The sequence below is a fragment of the Apteryx rowi genome, unplaced genomic scaffold (assembly GCF_003343035.1).
Source record: "Apteryx rowi isolate R43461 unplaced genomic scaffold, aptRow1 scaffold_971, whole genome shotgun sequence".
NCBI lineage: Eukaryota > Metazoa > Chordata > Aves > Apterygiformes > Apterygidae > Apteryx > Apteryx rowi.
Window position 1 is genome coordinate 82,460 of NW_020451284.1, and position 25,851 is coordinate 108,310.

At 45.6% G+C, this 25,851-nt stretch overlaps 1 protein-coding gene across 4 annotated transcripts; it reads right to left on the reverse strand.

The window, feature by feature from the left end:
• Positions 1-70: 70 nt before the first annotated feature.
• On the reverse strand, positions 71-25,845 carry NEK9 (NIMA related kinase 9). 4 transcript variants are annotated; one of them, XM_026054863.1, is made up of 23 exons: positions 25,632-25,845; positions 25,287-25,316; positions 24,405-24,582; positions 21,267-21,322; positions 20,294-20,364; positions 18,261-18,366; positions 15,468-15,599; positions 14,391-14,501; positions 13,734-13,798; positions 12,724-12,774; positions 11,440-11,632; positions 10,018-10,162; positions 9,025-9,225; positions 8,570-8,616; positions 7,448-7,603; positions 6,948-7,056; positions 6,163-6,324; positions 5,626-5,796; positions 5,331-5,390; positions 4,543-4,733; positions 3,918-4,082; positions 2,990-3,202; positions 71-2,599 (listed from the first exon to the last, which is right to left on the reverse strand). In XM_026054863.1, exons 1-23 carry the CDS (start codon positions 25,830-25,832, stop codon positions 2,477-2,479), a joined length of 2,937 nt encoding a protein of 978 aa, XP_025910648.1. In that variant the 5' UTR covers positions 25,833-25,845; the 3' UTR covers positions 71-2,476. The 4 variants fall into 4 exon arrangements, with proteins under 4 accessions (XP_025910648.1, XP_025910646.1, XP_025910649.1 ...); XM_026054861.1 differs by having other exon boundaries at positions 6,163-6,393; XM_026054864.1 differs by lacking the exon at positions 25,287-25,316.
• Positions 25,846-25,851: the final 6 nt, after the last annotated feature.

Genomic DNA, 25,851 nt, shown 5'->3' on the forward strand with positions numbered 1-25,851 from the left:
GAACTCCAATATCCCAGCTGTTTATATGCATATTCCCCCTTCCCATCCTACAAAGAGTCAGAACACAGAATGAGTTTAAACATTTATTTAAACAGAAACTCCAAACCACTCCACCCTTTAACCTTTCAAAAAAAGACAACAAACTAGTTTTTCAGCCAGAGTGTCAGAGCAGGCATAAGTTGTGTTTCACTATAACAACTCAGTAGCAATACTAGCAGGAGACTGACACATACAGAGCTAGCACTGCAAGAAGGGGAGAAGTCAAAAGGGTTGGAAATTGCTCAGGGACACTTCTGCCCACTTGCCCTCCCGTTTCTAGGCCAAGACGAAGGTGCTGGCTTTAAACTGCTTTTTTTGGTTGCATAGCTGGCTGGTGTGACATCTGTGGTCTGTAATAGGCACAACCTGGATAGCGTGAATCCTCTAAGGCACGTATGAGATTGCGGAGCACAGGGCATCCTCTGTCAGGGACCCTAATCCTCCACTAGATCCAAGGGGAATCCAGTCTGCGCACCTAGCTTCCCAACTGCAGAGCATTGAGAAATGAGGATAGCAGTGCACTGCAGGAGAGCGACTCCCATCTGCTCAATACTTGCTTATTGGACACAGCTCAGGCTCAGCTCTTCACTCCTCAAAGGCACTGCTGTGACATGACCAACTCGTTCATTTCCAACAGCAACAACCACCATCAAGCTGGGACCCTAACCTGAGAACTGGCTCCAACACACATGGGGGAAAAGAGGGCAGAGTCACGAGGGCAACCCAGTAATGTGGCCACGCCAGGGCACGATGCTTGCCACCTCCCATGAGGGCTGTCCTCCTGCCCTTCCTTCAGTAACGACGGACAGACATACTGGTACTATCCTTGCCCTGAACACTGCACTGTAGAGACTGCACTTGATTGAGCTCTAAGATACTAGCGATAGGCACCAGAGAAAGTTTTTAAGGAGCATTAAATTACAAGCAGAATAGCTTGGCATTCACCTCTAGAGACAAAGGGGGAACGCTAGGTCCCCAAGAATGGTCTCTCAAAGGAAAAGGTCTAGGAGAGGTGGTAGGATAGCCATCTCCAATAGACCCAAGGCAATTCTAGTGATGGGGATGATTTAAGGATAACAAAAATCACAACCCCACTCTCACAGCAATGGTGAGAGGGATTCAGGACTCCTTAGAGTCTTCACGTAAGGTGGGGGGAGGCTAGCTGCTCCTGGGCGCCCCACCAATCCCACAGGCTTAGTCCAAAATCAGTTTACTAAAAAAATTTAAGGGGAATAAAATTAACCTCATTATCTAATGGGAAATGAAGTAATTCTGAACATCAGACCATGCCTCTTCCCATCTCCAATTTCCTTGGGAAAGCCTCTTGCTTCTAGAAAGAGGGTGAATTCTGGCCAGAGACTTGATTATCCATGGTCACTGGGAAAGGCTGCATCCTGTGACCACAGCATTAATGACCTATTCTGGGTAGGAAACTACATTCCAGCTTCATCAAAACACTGAGTGGAAAAATACTGATTTTTCYCACACCCGCACAGAACACGGGTGCCAGGGGCTGAGCAGAACAGAAGCCAAGTAGGGGGCAGCTACAGGCTTACACCAGGAAACCAGAAGCTCTGGCACCCAAACCAAGTTGAACAGCTGAAGGAAGAAATGCGTGACTTAGTCTGAGACCCAGACACTCGTCATCTGTAGAAAGCAGGTAGTCTGAAACCGGGTACCAGAGATCCCATCTCAGACAGTCCCCTCTGCTGCTGTTGGAAACTACACCTGATTCACTTGTCTCTGTGCAGTGCCTGGAAGGTGGAAACCTCTAGGCCCCCAGAATAAAGCCTTTAAACTCTCTCCATRCTGGCCACAGCCAAAGGGCCAGAAGTTATGCCTCGAGGCCAGGGACATGCTGTCTGCCATTATCTCCCTAATAGGGAGATCTCCACTGCCTCCAGAATGAGACGTTCTCTGCTCCCTCTGCCCCTGAACAGAGGGGAACAGCCTCATCGGCTGGGCCTTACCATGTGCTAGGGAGAGGATCCAAGTCCTTCACCCTTCTAAAGTGAAGGTGGCGAGTGTTTGGGTTCAGCCTGCTTCGGTAAAAACATGTTTCCTCCTCCTCACACCTAGAAATGCAGTGATGAATACTGGGGTCCCAAAGGCAGCTCCCAGAAAGCAGTGAAACAATGAAAGGGCCACAAGCCGCTACTGGAGCCATCGCCATGATGGGGCTATTCTGCCTCATGTGCAGAATTGACAGATGAGGTACAAAGAGGAGCTGCTGCTGCTTCAATCACTGAGCTGGCCTGGAGCCCAGGGGCCCTCCCCCTCTCAACCTCACTCCTAGTTCATATCAAACATACATGGGTGCTGCTCTGGAGCCTCCGGCCTCGCTCCTTGTCTGCGAGTGACCTGAAGCCAGGAAAGCCGCTCTCTGCATTCGGTTAGTGTGCTGTGAAGTTAGATGGATCCCAGTGGGCTCAGGAGACTAGAGGCTGGAGCGGCACGAGTCTGTTCCCAGGAGACACCAGGAATCTGAATCCAAGTCAGGTTTCGGATCTACTTCCATCTCCTCTTTGACTGTCTGGGTTCCTTTGGAATGAACCTCCACCTGTCAAACACAGAGCAACTCTCAAAACAGCTCTGGGACTGGCTGCAAAGAAGCTAGGAGCTGCACAAAGCATAACTCGTATTCTCCACAGCCATCCGGGACTCTCCACAATATCTGACTACCCATCTCTTCTCACCAGGAGAAATAAAGGGGAATCCCAAATCCCTCAAGGGTTGGGCTGTCCTCACATGAAACTGACTTCTTGGCTTTATTCCTGTTATTACTACTGGAGCCAGCATCAGCAGGTCCAGCAAGTTTTGCTCTAAGAGAGGAGTCTGTTAAGAGCTACTTCCCTTTCTGCAGCCTCCACAGGCTACATAGGAGCCAAGATCAGGGTCCTAAGCCCTCAACACAGGCGTGCACCCAGAACCCCAGCTGATGGGTGCTCACCTGCTGCACTCCCTCTGTCCCCCTGCAGAACCTCTGGAGCTGGGTGCTCAGACGAACAGTTTCCTGCTGCAGCTTCTTCTGGTCATCCAGACACTTTATGACCAGGCCCCGGAGGTGCACCACTTCTGCTTGCAGAGCACTGCACATGCAGCCTGTGACAGGAGACACAGCCTTCTCTCCATCGCATGGCAAGGCTGGACCCAGGCATGTGGGCTGCAGAAACACAGAGGGAAATCAGACCAGGTTTGTGTGGAAGGAAGGGAACTTTTAAACCAGGGGTTGCATATGCCACAAGAAGAGACCATGCACAAAAGGTTATCACCCCAGCTGAGTCCTGACTTTCAAAGCTTCTAGCAGCCAGGCTGTTAGAGTCTTTACTACCAAGCCACTATCTTCCTCCTTTCTCTGGGAAAGCTGATCCTGTGCTCCTATCACCAAAATTCATCTGGTCAACCCCCCTGCCCCTAAAACTGGAATCTGTGCCTGCTCTTGGGACAGATGCTCCTGGAATAAGTCAGTCTCACAGGCTGTTATTTCTCAGTAATTTCCTACAGAAATCCCTCTTCCTTTCTATCCCACAGCAATTTATGCTTTCTAAATAAATTTCCACCTTCTGGTGGGCTTCTGGGCCTCAGGCTTCTACATTTTCAAATGCATTAACTGCATTTTTCTCCAGAATTGATCTCTTTTTTTTTAATCTGACTGAGCTCCTGTTTCATGTTCTAGACTGCCTCGAATCCTTGAATCGTTCTCTTCACAGTATTCGCAGCATCATCTTTGATTATCAACACCCCTCTTTTCCTCATCCAGAAGAATTAGGCCAATCCAACACCCCCTTCCCAGCTCTCCCCATAATTTGAACATTGCTGTTTATGGTCCCAGGATCTTTTGGCCAAGCATTCACTGTGGGAGACTTGGATAATGTTACCCAGGCCTCTGTTTCGGGCTTGTTGAATCCAGTAGACTCCTCAGGGGCCACTTTTAGTCCTTGAAGTTCCTGGTAAGGAAGAGTCTCCTTTTCAGGCTCTGAAGATGCCATGCTCAGAGGAAAGGGGCTGTCAGGCATGGGGATGAATTCAGCATTCTCCAGCTCCTGGACATACCAAAGCAGCACTGTTAGGCCTGCCTGCTTTCCCGCAGTTGATTTCAATCTCCTCAGCCAATGCACCACCACCCTCTTGTGGTAAAAAAGGCAGCTATGGCTAAAGATTTCTTCACACAGCCACAGCTTGAAGTGGGACTGGCAAGCAGGACCCCTCCATCACAGGGCAGCTGGCCCCCCGAAGCTACTGGACAGCTCAGGCAGTGAGGCTGCTGCTGTGGCCTGCCCAGCCCATGCTCTGTTTGCAGAATCAGTCCAGCAGCTATTTCAGAACAGGGCACACAAGCTCGCCAGGAGAGCATTTCTCCACACTCTCTGGTGAAGCAGAACAGAAATTGCACAGGCAACTCTGATTGATAAACTCTTTTCCGAGTATCCCTTACAGAAAGGGCCCCTTGCTTTTCCCCAACCTCGATCCCCATTTTAAGGCATTTCTGAGATAGCACATTACCTTGCGCAGCCAGCCAGGGCAGGAGCTGCTGTCAGCACTGTCGCCCCCCTTAGCTTCTGTAGTGCTGATCCAGCCCCCCATTCCACGATCAGCTTCCATGGTTCCTCGAAAGCCTCCACTGGGATCAGGAGTCTCTGCTTCCCCTTCATTTTCCTCTTCCTCTCCTCCTCCAGTTGTGCAGCTCTGAGCCACTAACAAACAAGAAAAGTGGTAACTTAACACTTTCCTGTCTCTGCTATTCCAACAACCACAACTGTTGCCAAACCCCAGCTGGAGCACAGAAGATGGCTTCCCCAGAAATCAGGGCTGTACAGCTATGGTAAGTGCACATACTGGCAGCATCTCCCTAGACAGCTGCTTACCTCCTAGCACTAGCAGCAGGCCTCCCCAAAACAGGTTATCTGCTGCAATCTCTTGCAGCTTCTTGGCCCCAGCCCTCCCATAGGTCCATGACACTGGACTCCCTCTTTCCAACAGCTTTCATATAACCCCACCTACCTTACTCAGCTCCCTTAGTGAACTGCTCTCATCATTTCCATGTCGAAGTGACGCTTCTCACTAGAAAGGCCTTACTGCATTCTCTGTGCTCCCTTCCGTTTCAGTTCTCCTCTTCTCCCCAGCCTTGGCCCTTCCCTTCCCATGCACTGCACTAACTGGATTTCCTCCCTTCACACGCTTCTGTAAGGCCTTTCAAAGACTAAAAAACCATGCTGCAGGACTGAGCTGCACCCAGTCACAATAACCACTGAACTGGCTTAAAACACAGCTCCCCATGGCTGGTTACTCACCAGTACCAATGGACAGGCCGCTACTGTTGGATCGGATGGTTTTAGAGTTCAGCACCTTTTCTGCAGGGAGAAAGAACACACCTCTTCAGTTACAGGGCCACACAGAAAACAAGGGAACTCCTACAAATGGCACAGGACAAGGCCAATGTTGCAGTCTTACAGTTGAGAAGGGCTCACCACATTCCCCCACAGCAACCTGGCCTGTTTCCAGGCAGGATTTACAGGCCAGGTCCTGGCAAACAGTACCTCATCATAACCTAGCTCCAGGAACAATTCATCATGGACTCACACTTACCAACAATGATGATGGTGTGCCAGCCACGACATGACAGGTCGGGGACATGATGCAGAGATCCAAATATTGGCCGAGGCCATGAGGTACAAATATCTGAGCCATGAGCTCTCTCAGTCGGTGTCATTGCCAGTCTCCCATTCCCACCATTGCCCCAGGCAAAGATATGGTTGTCTGAGGAAAGAGATTCAGGAGCCTCAAGTCACTCACTCTCTGTCAGCCTTAATTGTTGCAGGGATCTCAGCTTCTCTGTTGTAACTGCTATCTAAAGCATCTAATCCACCAGCTCCAGTTTGCCAGTAGGAGAACAAACCGATAATGACTAACAAGCAGCCTGCAAGCCAGCACTCTGCAGCCCCAAGGACAGCAAATGCTTGGCGCTGCACTGGAACAAGGCACAGGGGCCCAGTCTGTGAGGATTTTTTTATTCCAGTGCAGTGCTGTGGAAAATGGTCTAAGAAATGTTCAGTGGGAGCCAGTTAACCACCCTGCAGATCTAGTTCAAAGGAACCCACCACAACCTCACAAAGACCCACTCACCGTCAGTAGCAGCTATGGTGAATTCATCTCCACATGAAACCCTGATCACCTGCTTACCCCCCAAGGGGCCTCCCAGCAGGTTAATTCCCAGGCGCTTCTTATAGTCCCCAACACCAAGCTGTCCACACTTGTTGGAGCCGAAGGTCAGCAGGCGGCCTCGCTCTGAGAGGAGGAACGAGGAGACAGTCACAGCAAGGGCCCAACTCTGGAAGCAGCCATGCATGCAGACAGCTAACAGCAAAAGCCCATTATTTGAAAGAACTCTACTGAGAAGCCAGCCAGGCTGGGAGGGGACAGTGCCAGCCAAGAGGAATGGCTTCAGCTGGGAAATGCCTCCCCAGTTCTTTCTCCCTTTGCTCCCCTTTTCTGATGCTGGGAGGTGGGACTCCTCCAGCTCTCTGACCAAGTTTCACCTTGCCCAGGTAAGAGTCAAAAATGTTTCCTCCACTTTCCCAAAGCATAATTCTTCCAAAACCTCTTTTTTAAAGAAGGCTGGCCTAGCAATTAATGTTGCTGCTTCAGCTGACCAGGAGGCAGCACTCCTGAGGAACAGGAGTCCTGGGTTCCTCAGCCAGGCATGAGCCCTGCTACCAAAGTGTAACCCTCAATGCCAGGATCCTTGCATGGATCCTGCTGCTTCACCCAGAGAAGCCAGGCTGAAAGGGAAAAGCTGATGTAAAGCAACCAGGCAACCAGTATCCATTTCTGAACACACCAGCTTAGAATTCCTTTCTCTGGCTTCAGCAAACTGGGGCCCATCCCCAGGGGCTGCGAGTAGGGCTCACCATCAATGGAAGCTGTGTGCGTCTTCCCTGGAGAAATGGTACGGATCTTGTAGAAGGAGAGCTGCTTGGCCAAAGTAAGGGAAGTGGTGTAGGGCACTTCACAGTACGTCTGAGAAAAGACAACATTTAGATAAGCACAGAGTGAAGGACCAGATGTTCATCAGCTAAGGCCTACTCAAGCAGGTCTTGATAGACCACAGTGTTAACTTAGCCCCCACACGGCTACGGAAAGCTCCTACCAGATTCCATGTCACTGGGTAAGTTACCTTGAAGGAGGCCACTATTTGTTTAAAAACCTCAACTTTGACATGAGCCCATAGGGCAGACAGGAAGCTGAGGAACAATTCACCTCTTCTCACAATACCAGTATCCGTCCTCTTGGACTGGAACTAACAGATTGGCACAAAGCTAATGCACTCCCTGTCACTGCTGTGGGACCTCTATTTCCCCATATGCTACTGACTGCTGGAAGTTGGAACCAGGGACCCAAATGCACTTACATCATGGTTAATTATCCCTGATGTGCACTGATTCAAGCCCAACTTGTTGAACTCATTGAGTCCACAAGCCAAAACTTTGCCTGTCTGGGTGAGCAGGAAAGTCCCATCACAGCCACAGTGAACAGACACAATGTTCAAGGTCTTCGGAACATCCACCTACATAAAACAAACAAATCATGAGAAAATCAAAATCCCAACACCTAGTGCACAGAAGCTGGGCCCATGGAAAACACATATAGAATTAGAGCAGTGGTTCAGCTAGCCTGAGCACTGACAGCACCTAATGCAGTTGCTTCAAATAAAGGTGTAATAATATCATAAAATCTATAGCATACTGAGAAACTCCAGCCACAATACAGAAATTTAAGACATGTCTAGACCTTGTATGCAGACACTTCTGAGCAGAGGAATGAGAAATATGGTGCACAGGCATCCCAGCAACTGGGGTCTACAAGCACCCGACTCAGCCAAGCAGGGCTGGGTCTGTGCTGTGTGGGTGCAATACTGTGTGATTGCAGATATATAGCTTCAAGGCACCAGCTACTAAGTGCGCGTTGTGCTCTGTGGACCCAGTAGTTCCAGTTGACATCAGCCTGGGAGAGCCAGGCATGCATGTATGATGTAGATCTGTCCTGCAGAACACTGCCAGCTAAGAGGAATACCAACAAGTTAAACCTGGCCCAAGTTTATTGTTTTCTTGCTTGTTTCTACTACCCACAATGGAATTATTACCTCTCATTTCAAAAGGTTTTACTTTCAACTCATCTTTAACACATTATGGCAAATTCAAATATTCCCAGTTGTCTGCAATGCTGCAAGTTTCCTCTACAGATCTGAGGTATGCAATTTGGTATTTCCTACTATGACTTCTACAACGTTCTCTAAGTTCAGCATTTCCAGTTTCAGCTTGGAGATCAGAGACATGAATCTCTAAGTCAAGATGTTAGCCAGTTTGAGAGTGGTATGTCAGAGACAAATGAAGCAAAGTAAAGGTAAGACCCTCACAAACTTTGTGATACCTCAGAAAAAACACCTTCCCTTCAGACAGTCAGTATTTCAAAACAGAGACTAATCTGCATTTATGCCCATGCAGATTTTGGGAAGAGGCAGTCAAAGTCCTACCTTCTGAGGGGTGCAATGATCTTCTTCTGAATCCAAGCCCAAGCGCCCTGCATCAGCAGACATTGCAGTGAGAAACGGCCACACAAGGTGCCTGCTCCTAAGAAACAGTATGGTCTCTCCCTAGTCCCAAAGGAATCTCTTCACAGCACTAGAAATCTGCTTCTGTACATCCATCATTGCCTGCCATTTCTGAAGATAATCCATCCCCACTCACAGAATGACTACCCCACTCCCAGAGAAGCCACCCAGCACCCTACAAGTTCCCCAAGTGAAGTCCCAAGGGCTCAGTCCCCAGTCCCCATTCTCACAAAGAAAGAAAATCCCAAAGAAGCAATCTTTCCCCCCAGGGCATACCAGACAGCCCTCACCCAGGCCCTGCATCACACACCTGCACCAAGCCAATTCCTGGAGCGGGCATGCCCCAGTGCTGTTAGGTCCAGGGAGACTCTACCTACCATACTCCCCACAGCCCCACGTGTAGACTTCTCTGTTCCTGGTCAGAACTGCCACATGGTTATCTCCACATGAGACCTGCTCCACAGGCTTGGTAAGAAAAAAATCCAACTGCAGGGGTTCAAGCACTTCAGAGCCATAAGCTTTGTCAATGCCAATGCATCCGTAATAGTCCGAGCCAAAGGCATACACCTGGCCCTCATCTGCAGGACATGAAGGAAGCRGTCAGCACACAGAGCTTGTATTAGGCTGTGTATTAACCTCTCAGGATGTGGCAAGAGCAATCCATTTTTTGTAATCACCCTCATCTTCAGTGCAGAGGAATGGCATCAGGAGATTACAGAGACTTTTCTAGTTCACACTAAGATGAATAACCTTATGCTACAACCTGCAGCTTTTGCAGGCCATCAGTGTCACAAAATATAGGGCTGAACCCGCCACCTTTTGTAACAGAAACCCACAAATTGACCCTGAGGCTCCCTATGTCACTATCACAGCACACTGAGCATTTGAATTCATCTCTGTCAGACTCTGCCTTTCCAGAAGTGGCAGAGCAAACTGGAAAATCTCTTGTTGAGAATTATGTTTTCAAGGGCAGAGTATGATCTGAATTCTCCTACCGCAGGCAATACCATGGTTCACACATCCTTAAAAGTATTAACAAGATTAGAACTAGAGAGAGCCACCAGGTCTCCAGTTTTCTGAATTAAATAGCAAATCTCAAACCCACCTCTCATTTCATCCTTGGGGTGCCCCAAAAAGGGGCACATCCTCAGCAAAACAGTCACCCTCCCTGGGAGTCAACATCTTCCTCTGTAGAATAATGTGGATCTATCTCCACTATTGCACCTATTAGCTGCAAAACTGATGGATAAGTAAAACATGGAACCTTCTCCTTTGTGGACCAAGCTGCTATACTAATCTTATTGTTAAGGCAAGCCATCTCCACAGCACAGCAAAGCGAGGGTCCACTGTGGTCCCCTTTCAGCTCTTACCTGTGATGCAGACTGTGAAATCATCTCCACAGGACACCTGGCGAATGGCTTTTCCCTGAAGCTTCTCTACATGCTTTGGCTGCCGGTAGGAGGCTTTATCTCCGTGCCCCAGCTGCCCATGTAACTTGGTACCCCCCTGCATGTTCTGTAAGACAGAAACATCTGTAAGGTTAAGTATCCACAACTCAAGAGATAGTGCCAATAATTACAGAGCTTCCTAGGAACAACAGAAAAGAGCAAGAGAAAGTGTCTTAGCTAGTTAAACAGCCTTTTCCCTAGGATATGTGCATAACAGCAGGCACCATTTAAATAGGAGCACAAACTTTCAGGCACTTATGCACTAATGAGGAGTGATCCACTCTCAGACCACCAGCTGATGGGTCTAAGAATCAGAGAGGAATCTCAGCTCCTTCCTCACCGCACTCATCTGCCAGGCCGCCAAATGCACTCCCTTGCTGTAGGACTGCAATTCATCCTTCAGCTTTTTTACCTACATTTCTATATCCTAATAGATGCAAAAAAACCCATAATATGAAACAAATGTCACCGAAGAGGCATCAGGCCTGCCAAGTCTGCAGACAAACCAAAACAACAACTCCAGGTAGTGCTGAAGCTGAAACCAAAATGTTAATAGCCAAGTCAAAATTTTCAATGGCCATTCTTGCAGGAACATCCAGTGAATGTTGCTCAAGTTGCTCCCCTCCAATTTGGATCTCTTTCTTCTCTCACCCACCTACCAGTGTTTCCTAATCTTTCCTAACAGATTCTGTATCATAAATACAAAAGCTGGTGTAAGCCTGGATACCTGCAGGATACCTCTCTGTTACTGACCATGTAAGCCCAATATGACTGGACTCAATTGTTTTAAATGCATTATATGCTACCACTTTTTGTTCACTTTAAGCTGTTACAGAATTTCCACTCATCATGAAAACCAGAGTTGTTTAGCACAGGACAGCTCTGGCTACATCCACAAGTTGCTTCACAGATGACTTCTATATTACAGTGAGGTCAACCATCCCATCCTCTATGATCTCGGAAAACCTTTCTCAAAAATACACAAGCCAACAGAGCATCACAATGCCTCCAATGCATTTCTAGTGGTCAGGAAGAGGAAGAGGAGATGTTTGACTCAGCTTCTGGGCCTACAGGTCCACCACCTACAAGCCTCAAGCACACAGCAAATCTCCAAAACACTTCCCAGCATGATGGAAAACTTCTCCCAAAAATACATTTGCCTCGGGAGTCCTGGGTTAGCCCCAAAGCAGACTGTCTCCTCCATTCCTCAGTGTTCCCCGCAATTAAATTTCTCTCTTTCCAAGCTGCTTGCCCATCTGCTTCTAACAGGCTCATGAATGGTTGGCGGTGGATCTGGACTCTCCTCTCCCCCTTTATACACTTCCTGTGGTTTCTCTCACTTACCACCCAGGTGTAGAGCTCCTTCTCCACTGTCACCACAGCAAAGTGAGTGTTACCAGCACACACCTGGCGTGCACTGCAGCCACTTTTGATGGCATCCAGCTTCTGGGGGGTGGACTTCCCACCCCCCCAAACATACACCTCGCTAGTGCGTGAAGTCACCACCGCAATGGGAGCCTCATTCATGGTACTTGACCTGCACAAGACCCACCCCCGCAAAACACACATGCTTTTAATAATGAATTTATGATCACTGTCACCACTCACTTTCCTACCGCATGCTACCAATTTTCCCACGCCCAACCTGCAGCCCTTCAAAACCACTCATGGTTTTTCTTTTCATCAACTGTTCTCTTCATTCAGAGATTGTGAGGTCTGAACCACTACAGAGAGGCTCAGAAATAAATCTGTCTCAGAGCAGCAGAGAAAGGAGCCTCCAGCAAGCATGAAAAAATGTCTAGAATCCAATTCAATGTCATTTAAAAAAAATGGGCTTTCACTGAATGGCCATGGAGCTGTTCTCATTTGTGAAACATGAAAGCCTCACAAACGGTCATGAAAACTTGCTCAAAATCTGGAAGCACCCCAAACCCTCTAGCTTCCCTCCACCTCCTCTTTATTTAAGTTTCAGGCATTTCATCCAAAGGCAAAAATATAACTCTTATGCAGATAAGAATCAATTCACAAGCAGATTGCAAAATTGAAGTTGTAATCAAAGCAAACAGTTTGTGAACAACCCATGAACTGAACAACCTCACATAAAGTGCTCGGACAGCAATTTCAAGTTTATGAGGAAAAAAAGGTCAAATTCTATCTGATAATTCAACAGGAAAACAGCTATACATGTCATGGAACATATCTGCCACTCAGAGCAACCCTGTCTTACAGGCTTGCTGGAGACCAGGGAGAATGTTTCCCTACATCCAGTTTTATGAAAGATATTCACATTCATTTCATATTCATTATGAAAGATAGTCAACAGTCAGATAGTCATATTCTTCCTGCTGAAGGGAACCTGCCTGAAAGAGGGGATGTGAAAAGTACATCCTCAGCAGGATGGACCTGAGGTAAGATTCCAGCCATACATATAGGCAGGAATATAAAAGGGAGAGTACAACTTGGAATAATAATAACCATGGAATAAATATGTCAAATTCCTAGCACTTACTGCTCTTCTAAACTACACTATTCCATTAAGGCTGTCACAGTCTAACACTTTAATGAAAGTTCCTCTCTGGGGAACTGTTCTTTCCAGACTTCCTTTCAAACACATGCCCAGATAATTACCTTGGTCGCTTGTTTGGCCCATTAAGCAGTGTGACTTTCTCTTCCATCTCCCTGCCAAAAGAGAAAAAGCATTTTAGGAAACAGCGACCTATCTCCCAAAGCAATTTACTGACAAGCAGCATACACAGACTGCTTTCCTTTTCAATAAAAGCCTGCTCCCTCTTGGAGGAAATGTGGCAGCTGTTTACCATCTCACAGTAATACACAGTAAGTAGGGCAGAAGTAATGTGCCATAGAGCTAACAAACTTCCAGGAGAGCTAGTGACAGCCAACTACATATACACCAGAATTTGGCCAACCAATACCCACATTGTGTGAGAATGACTTTAAATGGCTAAATGTTATCAGGATTTGGGTTTTTACACGAGCAAGACAAAACTCAGCAACTTTGCTGCCCACCAAATAAAATAATCTTTGCATAAGGGGCTAAGTCTACTGTCCCGAAAGCAGCCAAAGTAGGATCCAAATAGTCTAAAATCCTGGTCCATCTTTCATAGAAATACACTGCACGGAGGCTGATGGTCGATCTGAGCTAAAATTGACCATGTTCAATACACTTCCCCAGGAAAAGGGAGGGAACAAAGGGAGAAAGTGCAGGATTAGCCTCATTGCAGGAGTTGTATATTATAAAAGACCTTCTCCAATGACCATACAAGGATCTAAGGGTAACCCTTCATTCACAGAGATTTAACCTGAAGAGTGAAAACCAGCATTCTTCAAAGGAGCCTCAGAAAGGGATGCCTCAGGGTTCTCAGTACAACAGCTGCTGAGGCAAGGGATGCAGAGGCCCTTCTCACCCAACCCATGTGCCAACAGACATAGGGATTGATCAAAGACAAGACAGCAAAAATGCACTTTCTCCTAATGGATGAAATCTACTTCAAAAACCACCTCATGCCAAGCACAAATTAGTCTAAGGACTGTGCTTCAAAAGCATCAACACCACAAGCCCTCCTGTTCTCCCTGACACCTCTGGCTCACCCAGGTCTCAGGCAAAACTATATGGTTACCTCCTACGTTTGCTGAGAAGAGGTTGTTCAAGCAGTTCATCTGCAGTAGGTCTCTTCTCCGGATCCTGAAAGAGGTGAGCAACAAGTCACTCCCTGGGAAAAGCTCATCATCTATAATAAAATCTTGGGCCAGAAGACCTCATGCAAGGGTGCATGGTCTTCTTTCCCTGACTCTTTTCACAAGGGAAAGGAAAGAATTAAATATTTAGAATGAACAGCAATAAATGCCAGGAATGAGCAGTATGGACTTCCCCACTACAAAGATATCAATACTATGTTTGCTTCCAAGAAATTAATTCCCTACAGAAATGCAGAGTCATGGTCAGAAAGCCAGAACCTTTAGAGACTGTACCGAACTGATGCTCCCACTTTCAAAGTGCTGCATAAGAAAATGATCACTTCAGCCAGCCCATAAAATAAGCAACATCAGAACAAATCCAGCACCCCTCCTAACCCTGCAGGACTGAATGGCATCTTGAGAGGATGCTTTCAGAGGACAGGAGGAAGCCCAGCCTTAGTGATACATCAGGCCTCACAGATATTACCTGGCATCAACATCCCTCATGCTGAAACATGCATGTCAGCCCCCTCCACCACCATGGCATGGCTTAGGCAGCTCAGCAGGGGTGTCTGAAAATTGAAAAGTATCTCACCAACCTGATCAAGGCAGGAATTGACCATCTGGATCAGCTCCCGAGAGTAGATAGTGGAATCAACCTCCATGGCCCGATTCCCCTGTACAATCTTCACACAAAGGTTCAGGGGATTCTAGACAGAAAATAGAAATCAGCTGTAAAAGAACTGAACTGGACAATGTGTTCAATGGGGAGAGACGCTAGAGGCCATCAACATTTACTCTCTCCTTCTGTGATCAGAGAAAGGACATATCCTTCTTCTTCTCTGCCTAGGAGGTTCTCCAGGAACCTAGTAACTATTTCTGCAGACGTGGTACTTCTGATAGCTAGGACTTGGTGGTAACATCCACCTTTTTGTCAAATTCCCTAGCAGTGGAGGGAGGGTAGGCTCCTCTCTGCACAAAAGCTCCTATGCAGCATAATGCCATTGAAACACTGCACAGAAGCACAGTTACTGGGAACTTGGCAGCCCTGATGAGAGGAAGGCAGGAAAGGATGATATTTTGACATAGTTCTTTAAGGGTTACAAAATCTTGCACCAGGTCAGCTAGCTGCTCTCCCCATCTCGTAGCACATGCTGGCAAATCACCTATGCCAGTCAGTAATGCTTCCTTTCACCCTCTCAGTGCCAGCTGACCACATTTCTCTTGCATCCTAACTTTGAATAAGGGCAAGAGGATTAAATCTTATGAAATCCAAGGCTGGAAATTTTCCCTACAGAATGCTGCACAGAAAACTTGTAACTTCCAATGCTGAACCAAGGCTACCTGATCACAAACTTCCTCTTCTGGATGAAAGGATGTTTCACTCGCAACAGTGATACAAATTAGCACAGCTTGCATTTCTGTATCTGATAAACTCAGTGCTGCACACAGGGTGGGTTTGTCAGAAGCTGGAGAGGTACTGGCAGTGCAGGGTAGGGGAAATCTTGCATGTATTTTCTCTGGCTGTAGTTGGCAGTCCCAGGCCACTGTTTTCTTAATCAGTAGATTTATCAACAACGAAAGAAAAACAGGAGCTAAGAAAAGCTATGAGCCAAGTGCGGATCGCAGGATGATGAAAATCAGGGTACTCAGTCCATCCTGGTTTGCAAACTTACTGTAGCATCAAAGGTCCTCTTCAGAGTGAGAAGTTCAAAGATGACACAGCCCACAGCCCAAATATCTGATTTGAAGTTGTATTTCACACCCTGGCAGAGTTCTGGGGACATGTAGTATGGAGTTCCCACCAGCTAGGAAAAAAAGAACATTTAAATATCAGAAATAATACAGCAGCCTTCAGTTCTGGAGCTCTGCATCCATCATGCTCACATAGGTCTATCAGAGCTGGATGCAGCTGCAACCCAGCAGTCAAGAGACGCAGACCATACACCCCACCAACACGTGCTAGAGGGAAGGGAACAAGCACATTTCTTCCCTTCCTACCCACAAACCTGTGCCTGCATTTCTTAAAAGATCCCCGACACCACCTTGCTCAGATTCTGATGTGTTATATACCGCTCAATAGAGCAGCAGTCATGAGAAAACAGTGAGGACTTGCCCCTCTTTTAAATGCCTTATATTCAGAGTTAATCAGGGGTTCAGGTAGTGACTAGACATATGGAAACCCTCCGGAGAGGCCAAGGGAAAAGGGATCTAGCAAAGCTTCCAAATGCAGACGCTAGCCCATGGCTGTGGAGCCACTCTGTCTGATCACAGGGTACTGCCAGGACAAAGGCTACTTTGTCTCTGAATAAAGAGGGGTTACTTCGGGGTCGTAAGTAGAAAGCTGGCATGAGTCCGACCTGAAAGACTTTCACTTCAGAAGTGAAGCTTTCCTGAAGAATTGTTTAAAACAAAAAATAACCCACCCACACACCCCCAAATCCCAAACCCCACCATTTAAATATGGAAACCCTCCCAGCTACAACAGAAATAGTGGCATAGCTCAAAGTCACAACAAAGAGAAACAGAACAAGCACGATAAAAGTTGTAAGAATGAAGCTTCCAGATGAATGGAGCTGACTTCCTAGCAAGGAACCAGACAGTGGAATAAAATGAAAAGTACAGAATTTAGGAGAGAGGGAAATATTTATAGCTGCCSTCTTTTCAATTCTCTCAGCAAAGCTCCAAGAACTACAGAGCTGGCCTTTCATTAGCTCTGCTGGTATGCCAGATACCTAATGGGCACATTCAGAATCTATCGTCTACCTTCCATTTCCCTTTACACAGCACAACAGCTAGAGCTATGTGAGTCCTAATCATAGGAAGGTTTAAAACCCCACCTAGCTGGAATATCACAGGGAAAACTAGGACACTGCTCTTAAACCTTTTTTAAGAAAAGAATAATGTAAACTTTTTAGAAGACAGAAGCAGACATATTTTCTATATCATCATCCTTGACTGGGAGAAAGGTTGGTAAATTAAGAACTCAGCATTTGGTAAGCAAGAAGTTAACATTTTACAAAATCATAATTTGACTGTTATGATTACAACCTCTGTAACAAAAAATATCGACAATAACATGTTATGGACTCATTTCACAGAGGAGGTCTTCCAGACTGCCATTGGTCATTAGATCACAAATTGAGCAAATGGGCTGGAGCACAGCAGCATATACAGAACTAAAGAGGGTTGAAAGTACTCAGTTCAAGATTTTTCATCAGTCAAAAAGGAAAGAAAAGTAAACTTGTCGTGTTGTGTGGCTTCATCTACACATGCAAATACAAACCTGGAAAGTCATAGTACAGACAGTGCTTTCTCTGAAAGTCAGAAGCCCATGAAGAACATGACATACCAGAAATGGTTTTGCTAGACCAATATTTAGCAAGGACTATATGCAATATCCTTGAGTTCCCACTTATTATGGAACTACACAAAAACACTCATGTTCTGGAAGGAGGCTGACGAGTGTTTAATTATGCATCCTATCAGGACACCAATAGTTTGCATTAAATCTAATAATAAGCCCTGGTAAGGGGAAGTGAGAGCTGGCTGGTATCCTAAACTATAAAAGCCTTTAGCAAATTGGAGCTCTAGACAATGTCTCCCTTTCCAAGTCTACTGCTCACAACAGAATTAATAGAGCTGGGAAATGCAGGCCGAGGCATTCAGGTGGCTGCAGTACAGCTTACCCTGTATCTTAACTCTGGGTGTGAAACTGCTTTCTGGAAGGGTCTGGAACAAAGCCAATGTTGACAACCTTCTGGTAGAATTAATCTCTTCTGCAAAGCTTTACCCCCCTTCAGGAGCATTACCAATAAACCACACTTTGTTACCAAAAGGAAAGTGAATGCCTCTCTTGCATCTTTGAAATTCAGTTCAGAGCCTGAATATCAAAGTTAAAGGACAAATATCTATGGCACAATGCAGTGTCAGGCAAACATATCCAAGCCAGCTCAGACCCAGCAGAGGAGAAATACCCCTGTAAGCACAGCAGCATGCCAAACTAATTTGGCTTACTAAGCTGCACTTAACTACCCCAGAGGGAAAGCTATGTGACATGACTATACTGCTGCCTCTGTCCCTGTGGATGGTATGGATGGCCTTCATGTTATATAGATTCACCTTTGGAAGTACCACATCTAGGCACCAGGGAAAGAAGAGCAGCGCTCCCTAACATAGCTATACTGGCTCTGGTACAACTACATGCCCATAATGTCATTTATCATTAGTCTATTGCTGCTTTGCAGAGAGACAGATCTTCAGAAGGTAACCTGGGAGCAAGGATAACTGCAGGCTGCAAAACATCAGCAAACATGTTCATGTTATTGAGATAGCCTAGGTGGTGGAGAGGCAAAGAAAGAACAAAGAAAACAGGCAGCAAGAAAACTACAGCATTTCTGGTCTTCTGAAAGGCATGCAGAGATAAAAGGAAAAAAAAAATCCGTTCTGCACACAAGGCAGATACTCACAGTCTCAGCCATAGAGTACTCAGAGTTCAGCTTCTTTGCCAACCCATAGTCTCCTAATTTAATCAGGTTTGCCTTGGTTAGAAAGATATTTAATGTCTTTATATCTCTGAAAGGAGAAAGAGAAATGTAGACATTCAGATACATTTCCAGATTTCACAGTTTTCCGCACATTATCATCCTTTCTTCCCCCCCCCCACATGAAGTAACTTCTACTCTATTAGCACCTTGTCATACATGCACCTCTCCAAAAGCAATGTGACCCCAAGCACAGCGGTGGTAACTGCTGCTATCTATGTTTTATCATATCCCAGCACAAACACAAGACAGTCCAAAAAGCTCAGCCTCCAGACAGCTATGTAAAGACCACAGAGCAAATATGTTTTTTTCCCCCTCTCAACCCTTTCTCACATGAAGGCCATTGGACAAGTCTTATTTTTCCTGTTTTTATAAATGGACCAAAACCAGATGTCTCTGAGCTCACCAAAAACGTAAGTATATGCATGAATGTGTATGTAGGCATATATATATATWTTTTTTTCAAATGCACACACAGAGTGTAAAAGATGCCACTCTAGAACTTAAGCATAACATCTTTCTACCTTATGCCTTAGACAAAAGTCTTTATAACATGATATACTGTACCTAGAAGGTCAAAAGGCAAATGGCCACTAAAATGCTGAATTCCAAAACTCACTGAAAACATTTTGTCCCAGACAGAATAATTTATATTTAAAGTTTCACAGATCAATACAAGAGGCTGTAAACACAGTGAGGAAGCCCCTGCAGAATATGCTTCCCATGGCCAACACTTCATAACACCCCCTTTTCCTAACGTACCATCAACAACTTCCCAGTGTAGATCAGGACAACACCAAGTAAAGCAGCACTTTGCATTCATCCACTTGGGGCATCGCAAAGTCCTGGGTCACTCTGACAATGTCTGCAGCAGAAGGAAATCACTGCAAACATTTAAATAACTGTTCAATTTGTTATTATGGAAGAATTTGGAGCCATAGGTGTTCCTAGATTGTGAACCTTGCTGTCAGGATGGGTAACAGAGGTGGTAAGCAGGAAATCATTGCAAAGCAGGACAGACATGACATCTGCTTTAAGTCAAAAACATACGCACTGCTTTTATGAGCATTAGGCACCAACCCTTCATTAGCAAGGCTCTACCAAAGATCAGAATGGCAGCAATCAGGATGCTATCCCACAGAAGACATCCTCATACAGCTCTCCTCATTAGTTACAGAAGGATGCGGCCCACCATGTGATCCAAGCATGCTGAAAGTAGCTGTCTACATATGTGGTACTCCCCAGAACACCACGGCCTCCTTACTCTGCCCATGCATTGGGCACTCTTGAAGCACATAAGCAATGAATTTTACCCTTCCCAAATAGAAAAGGGCAGCAGAAAAAGGTAACTAGCTACTCATTAAACTCTCAGAGTCAATGTCAAAATTACCATGACCAGCTAACAAACTATATTATTTCCTTAATTAACAGGCCAAAGAAATGGGATTAAGCCAAATGCAGGACAAACCTTCACCTGGCTGGATCTTACAGCAATGCACCAGTGCAAAATCTCCATCACTGTCAGCCTTCAGGAGTTACATGAGGATGTACATACAATCTGCAGCTATTACTTGTGAAGCAGGAGGGAAGTACCCTCAGCCACTGGAGACTGCTCCTTCCTACCCAATTTAGCAAACATCATTTATGTGCTATGGCAATAAACAGCAAATTTACTCCCTTCCTACATGGATTAACTCTTTATTCACAGAGCTGCAGCAACACACAGATAGTAATTCCATTTTTATATAGAAGATTTCTTGCACTTTTATTACAAGATATTTTCTAGCCAACAAAAATTTGTGATAGAAGTGATATTTAATGTCTGAGCAATCTAGCTACACTTTGAACAGAGAAGCTCAGTGCTTGCTTTAAACACAGAAGCAAAGGCTACTCAAAGGAGTTCTGCACTCACATCTGAATCATTGTTTCACTTTAGCTTTACTGCATGCCACACTTACCTGTGAAGAATCCCTGCCCGATGAATGCAGCTCACAGCTGACACAATTTGAAAGAGATACCAAATCACCACCTGCAAAGGTAGGAATAAAGCCTTATGTGAGATTCAGAGAAAACAGGTGCACCTGACATACAGAGGCACAACAAGAAGGCCTAACTGTACCGTTTAGATGCTCTTTTGGGAAGTATGTAAATTTGTCATTTCCTTGGGAATTTCCTGTTTCAGAAATCTCTGAAAAGAGGGAAATTCCAAAAGTTGCTTGTTCTAGAACCCCTCATAGTGTCTGTCCTGATAAGCGCCACAGAAGTCAAAATTCATTAAGTGAAAAGAAATGGGAACAGCAGCTAATAACCATCTGTGAAAGATCTGTTGTTGGGCTCTCTAGAATGAGAACTTGGACCATTGGAATGAGAACTCTAGAATGAGAACTTGGACCATTTAATATTCACCATGAGCCAGTAGACCTTAAAATTCATTATATAAGAAAAATAAGTGTAATTATCACAGCACGAGGTGGAAGCAGAGAGTGGAAAATAAGCAAAGAAAGAAAGAAAGAAAGAGGAACAGGTAAAATCCATGGTGATACAGATTCAAAGTAACTACTAAATGAGGCTTACTCTGAAAAGAACCTATAGAATGGCTAAAGAGTGAGAGAAATTGAACACCGACCATGAAGAAACACAGAAAGAGATTTTAAAGTGAAATGTTAGCCAAGATGATAAGGTGACCAAAGTCAGTTGAGTGGTCTCTTTCTGTAATGCCAGGAGACAGCCAAAAATGAAAGGAAAAGATTTCTGATAATCCATAAATGCTTGCAATATTCAATAGGAGAAGAAGGATGTCAGTCCCCAGATCTACACAAAAATTCCCCCAGCATTACTGCAGAAAAAGTATAATATAAATACTCAGATAAACAGTCAGATCCCCACAACATCAAGTCAGCCCCACTGTCCCCTCAAACCAGTCAAAATTACCTCTTCTTCAAATAACTTGTCTTTCTGTCGCAGAATCTTATCGTAGAGGTTCCCTCCTGTAATTATAAGTGAGTGAGAAAGACAGAGAGGTTCATCTTGGTTAATGGCAGCAGTTATTCTGCTGAGGTACTGCTGAGAATACTCAAATCCCATAGGAGATCTGATGGTTCATCACAGCTCTCCCTCAGCACGCTTCACTTAAACTGGTCAGGCACTCACAAAATTAAGTTCTTCTTCCATCTAAGAACTTCTCTGGCATATCTAAGCTTAGGCAGAGATCATTCTTTTTTCAACAAAACCATTCAATACACTCTGAAAGACGAATCAGAGAAAGGCTAGCAGTCCCTACTTTTTCACCTGTCAGTGCTTTTTGGGACATGCAAACATTTATAGCCTGTAGAGCAAATCATGTGAGATTGTCCTGCTGAGCAGGACAAAAAAAGATAACAAATAAAAAAACAAAAAAAAACCCAACCCCAAAACAAAAAACAATTACAAGTTCAGAGAAGTCCCTGAAGGCAGCAGTTACTGCCTTTCCATACTTATTGCCCAGCTCTGACCTGCCCATTTCCTTCATCTGCCCTGCCAAACACGTCGAAGAAGAACTCAAAAACAGGGTTAACAACAGCAGTAGAACCCAAACAGAAGCCAGAAATCAGCAAATAGCCTCTTCAGGGTGCCACAATTTGAAGACTGCAGACTGAAAATCAAGAATTAAAAGAAATGATGCACAGATTGCTGCAGGCAGGGAACAGTAAGAGAGTCCCTGCCAGATTAGAATCTTACTAGTAAATCCCAAATCTCTGATCACATCCTATTGCTATTCCACTTCCCAGTTATCATATATTATGTCCTAATAGTAACAGAACACCAGGCCCCCTGTTCCATTCCTAAAGGAATGGTGCAAGACAGTTTTCTGCTGTATGTTTTTTCCAAGTCTGTCAAGTTGTAGATGTCCAAAAAAGGTGACAATGGCTCCTTTGACTCCTTGAGGGAGTATTTCAGACTTCCACATTAGGAAGATTTTTCTGATACTCCAGTTAAGATTCCCTTTGCTTATGTTCTTCTCATTCTGCCCTGTTATAACCTCTCAACATTTATTTTTCCTGTCCTACATTCATGCTTGCAAATTATCTGTAAACGACTCTTTGCATTTACAAATTAACCAAAGTATTCATTTCTACCTCTTCCCATGAATCTCTTTCCCCATGTTTCAGACTACACAGGCTTTTAGTGATTTCTGTTTCTCAACTCTGAATTTTTTTTCATCTTTTCTGCAGCTTTTCTGAACCAAAGTGCAGCATGCTAGGCGCTATATCACCAAGATGATATGCCAGCAGAAAATTTAGTTCTCAGCTCAGTTAATCAATACCTCTAAGCATACACATGCCGAAAAAAAAAGCTTTATTTTTTTGTTTCATCTAATCAGTTTAACTTTTGACTCCCTGTTTTCTCTTCAACACATCTATTTTATAGGCTGTTTCTTCCCTCAAACTATTGCAGATGTATTCACTGATACTCTTCCATGATAAATCCAAGTCTCATGGCCCTACCATGCACAGACAGTACTATATGCAAATCACCAATTCAGTTTCTTCATTTGTGAAGAGGGGAGAATATTTACTCAAATTTGAAAGCCTTTTCTAGATCTCCAGAAGAGACATGCCAATTAAACAGCAGAAACTTTCGAAATCTGGCTATTTTTTTTGTCTCTGCTGTGTTTCTGGATTCTGAGAAACATCTGACAGTGTCCAGTCTAGCCTTACTGTAAAAATTACTTACAAATTATCTTGGACTTGTACACTGTAAAAAAAAAAAAAAAAAAGCCACAAAACAACTACTAACACAACCATTGACAAAAATGACACCCATAAYTCTAAACCAGATTCCCTCTTCTCATGCCTCTACTTCTGTACCACCTGCTTGGACTCGGACAAACCCAGGTAATGCAGACTGTACACTCATCTCTTGATTATTGCCCCAAAGTAAAACAATCAGTTTAGAGACATTAACATACATATACAGATGTTAATATTACACGTTTTCTCTCAATGTCCTCCAATTAATTTATAATGGCCCTAAGCACGCGGTCTTTATGGGGCAGCCAAATAACTCACACAGGGTACTCCTAAAATAAATGGAGCATCAAAGGGCTAACGTTTCCCTACTACTGCACAGGACTCCACTCTCTGTGAGAGCAGAAAATGATGAACTTGGGAAGTGAAAACAGCTTTGGCCTATTTGCCAACCAGCAACAACAGGTTCCTTCCTTGACACCCTTTGAAAATATTCTGTGCAAGTCCTTTGCCCTCCACAACCTGACCCAGCAAAAGCTGTTTGTCTAAGATGATGAAAACATGATGACAGCCTTTTCCACAAAAAACCCTCTCTGATAACATGCCAAGGCTTAACGTAGCCCCCAAACACACACAGGATACCAAGGGAGCTGTCCTACTCAYCCAAATATGCACACTATACCACCCCTTGTTCTGGAAAGCATATTGTATATGTAAGTAGGTAACCTGTTCTAACAGTATTAGCTGTATTACCTCTTCTTCCAGCTGCCTAACAGCAGCTGCAGCTCAGCCCCTCATACTGAATCCTTCTGCCTCCCCATCCCAGCAGGGATTGGTCCCCCTGCAAACTCCAAGTAACACCACTTGATCTACTCTTGGACAGAATTTGAAGGTTTTCACCACCACCACCAGAAGGACTGGGTTTTCTCTGGCATTAAATGTAGAAGCCGACAGTGTCAGGCAAGACAGAGACCTGATTATACTGGACAAGCAGATTTTCAGCTTTGATTTGTAATTGCCAAATGAAGGGGTCTATAAGCAACTGTACTAAAAAAAAACCCAGCCTCATTCTGTACTGGTAGAGAGGCCCAAATATCCTCATAGTCTTTTCCCACTGCTCTCCTAAAAGGACAAAGCAAGGCGCATTAGAAGTGTAGATGAATAATAACCCACAACAAATCGGAGTGTTCTCAATCTCTTCTTCAGCAGCTACACAACAAAATTCATCTCCATGCCTCTGCTCCCTAGAGGATACCCAAGCAGTACTCTCTGCAGGTTCTGTGGGAGGGTAACTCAGCAACGTGGCAGCCCCCTTCTCCTAGGTGGGAGTAGGGAATCTCACCATTACAGTACTCCAGCTCAATCAGCAGCGTGGTGTTATCCATGAAGTGATTGTAGTACGCAATGATGTTCTCATGCTGCAACAGAGCAAGGATAACGATTTCATTCAAAGCATCACGACGCTCCTTTTCTGACAGACGGGTCAGGTCCACCTCCTTCCACACTACAAGTGAGTCATCCTGAAACACAAAAACATCTTTTAATTAAAACACACTGCTCTGAGAAGAACAGCATGTGCCTTTATTGCAGGAAATTAAAATTTCAGGAAAGGTAAACAGACTTTCAGCCTCTTACAGGTTTCAGACAAAGATTCTTCACAAAAATAAGTTTGAGTTTTTCTGTTTGATGCTAGGAATAGCAGCCCGAAGCCATCTTTCTAGCTGGCTGGCATCCTCTTTGAAAAAAAGAGCTACAAAGGTTTCCAGGGAAAGGACACAGGGTTTGTTTTGTCTCAGTCAAGACTAAACATACTCTGGTCCAACATGGGGGAAAAAAAGTATATTTCCAACCCTCTGGTTGTAGGATATTGTACAATACTAACCATTATGAACACACAGCTATTCCTAAAAATCACTGAGGAAACAACAAGAAATTTAGTTTGCTCTTATAAGACCCACCCACACTGCGGATACGCTCGAGCGATCTGTTAAGCGGGCAGTGTTCCCTTACAACTGTTCAAGCTGTGGCACCTCAGGGTAGCTTCCCCCATGAAGAAGCTAAAGATTTTTCCTTGGGAACCAAGCCAAGTGCTTCTCTTTGACAGCCGTTAAAAAACAATTATAACTGAACTGGACATATTAAATGACTTGGGAGCAAAGGAAAGACTGTTTTTTAACTTGTTGCACCTGATTATGCTGAAATTCTCATCACGCGAGAGAGTTACCTGTATAAGATGCCCCCATGTCCTCTGTGACTGGAAAAAAACGTAGAAAAATCAGGAATCTATTAGCGTCGGAAGAGTCTTAACATCTCCCTACGAAACGCTACGGACCCGAGCGACCGACCGACCCCGCGCAAGCGGGTCAAAGCCAGGCTGCGGGCCCGGCCGCCGCCGCCCGCCTGACGGGGCTCCGCGGCGGCAACGCCAGGCCCGGCCCGGCCCGGCCCGGCCCGGCCCGGCCGCGGCGGCGGGGGAGGAGGGGGAGGAGGAGGAGGAGGAGGAAGGAGGCGGAGGGAGGCCCCGCGGCCCCCGGCCCCCTCCCGCGGCCTGCCCGGGCGGGCAGCCTACCTCGGTGCGGCGGTAGAGCGTGGCCTCCCCGAAGGCGCCGCGGCCCAGGATGCGGATGGGGATGTAGTGCAGCTCCTCCTGCTCGCCGGGCAGGCTGCCGCCGCCGCCGCCGCCGCCGCGGGAGCCGCCCCTGCCCGAGGACTCGCTCCCGAAGTCGGAGCTGATGGAGTCGCAGTGCCGCTCGTACTTGCCCAGCGACATGGCGGCGGCGCGGCCCCGC